This window comes from Sceloporus undulatus, chromosome 11, assembly GCF_019175285.1.
Source record: "Sceloporus undulatus isolate JIND9_A2432 ecotype Alabama chromosome 11, SceUnd_v1.1, whole genome shotgun sequence".
Classification (NCBI taxonomy): Eukaryota; Metazoa; Chordata; class Lepidosauria; order Squamata; family Phrynosomatidae; genus Sceloporus; species Sceloporus undulatus.
In genome coordinates, this window is record NC_056532.1 from 6,090,123 (window position 1) to 6,095,118 (window position 4,996).

The 4,996-nt window shown below is 53.4% G+C and overlaps 1 protein-coding gene across 2 annotated transcripts in view; it reads right to left on the reverse strand.

Moving 5' to 3' along the window:
* Nucleotides 1-530: 530 nt before the first annotated feature.
* FAM222B (family with sequence similarity 222 member B) overlaps nt 531-4,996 on the reverse strand; it is a 13,541-nt gene continuing 9,075 nt past the window's right edge. The window contains exon 3 of one of the 2 annotated variants that reach the window (XM_042442719.1): nt 531-3,832. In XM_042442719.1, coding sequence (XP_042298653.1) covers nt 2,169-3,832 — 1,664 coding nt within the window. In that variant the 3' untranslated portion in view covers nt 531-2,168. The remainder of the gene's footprint in view (nt 3,833-4,996) is intronic. The other variant, XM_042442720.1, reaches the window with a different exon arrangement.

A 4,996-nucleotide genomic window follows, 5' to 3' on the forward strand; every position in this document is an offset into this window, starting at 1 on the left:
CAACAGTTTGCATGCAAGTGTGTGATGCAGTCGCACACGCAAAGACGCCACCAGGCTGCCCTCTGGTGCCTGAACATCCTTGCACCACTCCTCACATACCCCCTTCCACTCACATGTTGCAAAGCCCTAACCCTTTGGGGGTCCCGCTTTGTGATCCCGACGCTGGAAACCCAAGGACGAAACTGTCAAAAAGATGTGTGCCCGTTCTCCTTTCGGGGAGATGACTACATCCAAAGATATAGAGCTTGATGTTGTTTCTACGACCCCCATCCTTTGCAAAAGAACTAATAATAATAATAAATAAAAACCTCGACCCAAGCGAGGACACTGCCTTTTAAAAAAATTTATTATCGTCATCGTCATCGTCATCATCATTTACTCTTTTCTCCCCCCGTCGGATAGCTTTATAGAGTTTAACCCATGCTTGTTAAGGAGAAGAGTAGGAACGGCATCTTTAAGGCTTCATTAGTTGTCATTTTAAAATAGAATAATAATAATAATAATAATAATAAAAAAAACCACATGGCTGCGGGGGGGGGGGGGGGGGGGGGGAGGAAGGGGAGGGAGGAAGGAAGGGGGCAGTGGGGTCGCCCCCATAGTGCTACTCAGACCCCAAACTACCGGGTAACATTCACACAGAAGTATTACACGTCCGAGTTTACAGTGTACAGCAATCGGTTTCAGCCAGTGTACAGAGAAGTAGGTTCCTTTGCTTCAAAAATAAAAGGCAGCTGTCATTTTAATGTCTTTCTTTCTTTCTTTAAGTTCCAAACTCAACGGTGATCATTAGGTTCTCTCTGGTTTTAGGACGGTGCGGGGAAAGGGCAAGCGTGAAAGGAGAAGCGTCACTTACGCCAAGTGAATTTCTGGTCGGACTAACGGTTCGGAAACCTCTCGCTCGGCTCAAAAGAGGGGCGGCCAGCTCTTTCCGGAAGTGAACCTCCGGAGCTGCCTTTGCACAAAACCGGGCAGGAGAGCGTCGGAAAGGAACCCGAAACCTGGAAAGACTGAGAGTAATAATGCACATGGAGGAGAAAAGCGTCTTACAGTAATACCGCCGGCGTCTTAGAGAACTGTGGCTCCAGCCTACCATTCCCATCATCCCAAGCCGGCAATGGGAACTGTACTATTCAGCGCAAGGGAAGCCCAACGGTTCGGTATCCGAACCCTTTCGATTTGCTGGGAGCAAGGGTAAAACTGTTCCCATGTATTTGCTCACAGTGAGGGTAAAACCATTCCCATTTACTTGGTGGGAGAGAGTAAGCCCATTCCCATGTATTTGCTAGAGGAAAGGGTAAACCTGTCCCCATTTATTTCGTGGGAGAGGGTAAACTCATTCCCATTTCTCTGCTCATGTTCCCAAAAAGGAGAGTTGGGGATTCACTGCGAATAGAAGAAGAGGGGACCCCATGACTAACGCTGCTGGGAAATATATAATCTAGCCTGCTTTCAAAGGACTATGGAAGCAGCAGTCAAACAGCGGGGCAGGACCAAGCCTCCTCTTCCACGTGCTTTGCTTCGCGGGCACAAGCTCCCACATTTCCACCCCACAAAAATATCTATGCCTAGGAGGCAAAGGATAAGGCTAATTTCTAAAGTGCAGCTCTGTGGGCAAAGGGCTTCACAAGACACTGGAGGAGCTGTGAAAAGTTCCCTCCGCCAGCTGAAGAACCATGGGAGCCGCAGTCCAAAGGAAGGGGGAACTTTTCACAGCTCCATCCAACGTGAATTGGTTGGGAACGCAAAATGGGTTAGCTCCATGTTTAGCATCTTTCCCACCAAAAAACCTGAAGCGTAAGGGCAAAACTCACAGCCGACACAGTTTTTGGAGTCCGACAACCCCATCCTGCATTTGTTAGGAGACAGAAGGGTAGTGGGGAAACCCAGAGAGAAAGGGAGGATGCCAGTTACCCGCACGGGATTACTTCTAGTTCTATAAATGCACAGTGTGTTCATTGCATGGGGGCAGCCATAATGATCACAGTAAGTTTGCCACTTAAAAAGCCTAAAAAACAAAGAGAGAGAGAGATAAATTAAAACAAAATCCCCACAGCCACGCACTTTGCTTATTAATTCAAATTAAGTCTAACCCTATATCGCTTTTTTGTTTCCTTTGTGTGTATGTGTGTCAGTGGAAAGTGGCTCCCTGCCTTTATCTATCTATCTATCTATCTATACCCTGGGTGCTGAATATGAAGGCTTCGGCTATCGGCGCTCTCAGTGGGCGCGCGGTTCATGGCGGAGGAGCGGGCCACTTTGCTCAGCCCCAGCCCGCCCGGCTGCTCCCGCAGGCAGGAATGCTGGAAGTCACCGCTCAGGTACTCCATGGTCTGCATCATGCCGCTCTGCCCCGGCGGCACTCCCCCACCGCCAGCCCCGCCGCTGCCAGTGGCTCTGTAGTGCGGTCCGGCCGGGCACTCAAGGGCGGGGGCCATTGCTTGCGTCCCCGCTGCACCGTGGAACGGCATGGCTAGGTCCTGGGAGCCTGAGCTGTCGCTGTTGGGGGTGGGCAGAATGTTATTCCAAAGGGGCTGGAAGTAATGCCCGTTGGCATAGGGGAGGGGGCCTGGGAGGCCGTTGACCGGTGGCGAGGGGGTGGGCTTCTCCAGCGGGGGCTTCACGTTGAACGGCTGCCCCATGCACAGTTCCAAAGGGTAACCGGAGGCTTTGCTGGGGGCAAAACCCTGCCCAGAAGGCAGCTCCCGGGGACCGGGGGGTTTCCCCATTAACCCTGAGGGTCCCACGACGGTCTCACCACACATCTGCTGCAGGTGGGCGAGCTGGTGCTGGTTCCAAGCCGCCGCCGCTGCCGCCGCTGCCGCCACCTGCTTCATTTCACTTTGGTATGAAGGAGGAGGGCCGCCCCTACCGACACCTCCCCCTAAAGGGAGACCCATGGGAGCTGGAGCCGGGACGGTGGGGTGGTCTCCAGGGTTGACCACGCAAGAAGGCAGTGGGGTGGGGACGTTGTGAGCGGAGACCCGGGTGCTCGCACTGATCAGGAGGTTGCGGCTGATGGGGCTGGGGTTGGCGATCTGTCCCTCGCAGACTGAGGTAGCGCTGGCGCCAGCCCGGGCCTGGCAAAACTGGTTGATCTGGTGGACAATGCTGCTCAGGTCCGGGGGCTGGTTCTGCTGCAGAGTGGCAGCCATGGAGAGGGGGATGGTCGAGGTAGAGACTGTCACATTCGGGGGGGCGTCCGCGTCCGCCATCTTACGGCCTCCCCCGTGCATGGCCCCCGAGGGCAGGGGCGGCTGCGGGAGCAAGTGTTGCTGCGGGGGTTGCTGTGGAGGGGCGGTCGGAGGTGGTGGTGGTTGCTGTTGCTGCTGCTGTTGCAAAGCCGTGTGAGCCATGTTCTGGGCGTGCTGAGGTGGCGGCTGCAAGGTCGGCGGGACACCCTGCGCATGCGTCCCCATGCCTGGGAGGTGCTGCAGAGCCTGCTGGCGGGCCAAGGCTGCCTGCTGTGGGTGGTGGCTTAAAGTGCTAGGTGTCGCGTACGGGTGGTTCATCATGGCCTCCGACGGGAGCAGCAGGCGGGAGGAGCTTCGTGTCCCGTCAAAGTCTTTGACGATGCCTTTGGCCGACGGCCGGACGATGGCCAGGAGTCCCGTTTTTGTGGTGGCCTGCGACAATGACGGTGGGTAAGGGCTGTACCGCTGCCCCGAGGTGTCCAGCCCGTTGACGGTGCGGCGGACGTGTTTCCGCTGGGGGACTTTGACGCTGTTGGGGAAAATTTTGATAGTCAGAGGGTGGTTGGCCACCTTCTTAGCATACGCGTCCAACTCGGCTGGAGTAGGGTGCTGTGCAGCTCTCATTTTCTGTGTAGTGTCCCCTGGTTTTTTGGGGAAGGGGAGGCGAGAGGAAGGAAGAGGAGGAGGAAAAGGAAGAAGAGGGGTAGGGAAGGGGAGGAAGGAAGGAAAAGCCAGAGAGACAGAGTGGGAGAGATTGCAAAGAAAGAGAACGAGAAAGAAAGAGAGAACGCATCAACACTGACTCAACAACAGCCAGTGCTTTCCCGCAAAGCACATTTAAGGGCCCTGACTCTCACAGGCAAACTTCCAGAACAGGGTTGGATTTGACAAAAGGGAGAGGAAACCCAAAATGCCAGCAGTTGCTTAAGAGGTGGATGCTTCTGGAACAGTCATCAAGAGCGTGGGCAGCCCTCTGTCTGTCTTCCTCAACCTGTCAGATGGATTGGACTGCAATTCCCATTACCCTCTCCCAGCCGGTAACTGGAGTTGCAGTCTAACTCATCTGGAGGTAGATCTTGCATGAATTCTCTCCTATGTATGTGGGGTTTATGAGGCCAAGCCACACAAAACTTCAACATCAAAAGTGGGAATACTGTGTGGCCTTCTGGATATTGTTAGACTGGAATATCTGTTTGGTTGGGCTGGCCAGGACTTTGCTGGGAATGCAGTCCAAGAACATTTGGAGGGTCATAAATTTCGACCCTCCACTCCACCTAACCTCCAGATGGGTTAGACTGAGTTAGACAGGGTGAAGGGTAGAAAATTTATGACCATCTAGATGTTCCTGGATTGTACGTAGGTCGCGGATTCAATTCCCACCACTGATTCTCCAATCTGCATCCTAGTCAGTGCAGACAACGCTAATCTAGATGGATACCAACTTGGCACAATGCAGCACCTTAAGTTCTTCCTTTCCCTTGAACTATGAGGACTAACCTCTGACTTTGTCGTAATTTCCTATACACTTGTCCCTCCATATTCGCTGGGGTTAGGGGCACAAGACCCCTGTGAAAATGGAAAAACCGCAAATAACAAAAACATCATGTTTTAACCTGAGAGGACACCTCTCTAGGGATCTCTAGGTCCTCCCGTGCGAATCTGTGGTCAATGTCCGACAGACACTGACCATTGAACTGCGCTGGAGAAGCTACAAAGGCCTAGTAGAGTGTCATCTCTAGGAATCTCTAGGTCCTCCAGGGCAACTCTGTGGTCAACATCCGACAGACACTGACCATAGTACTGCA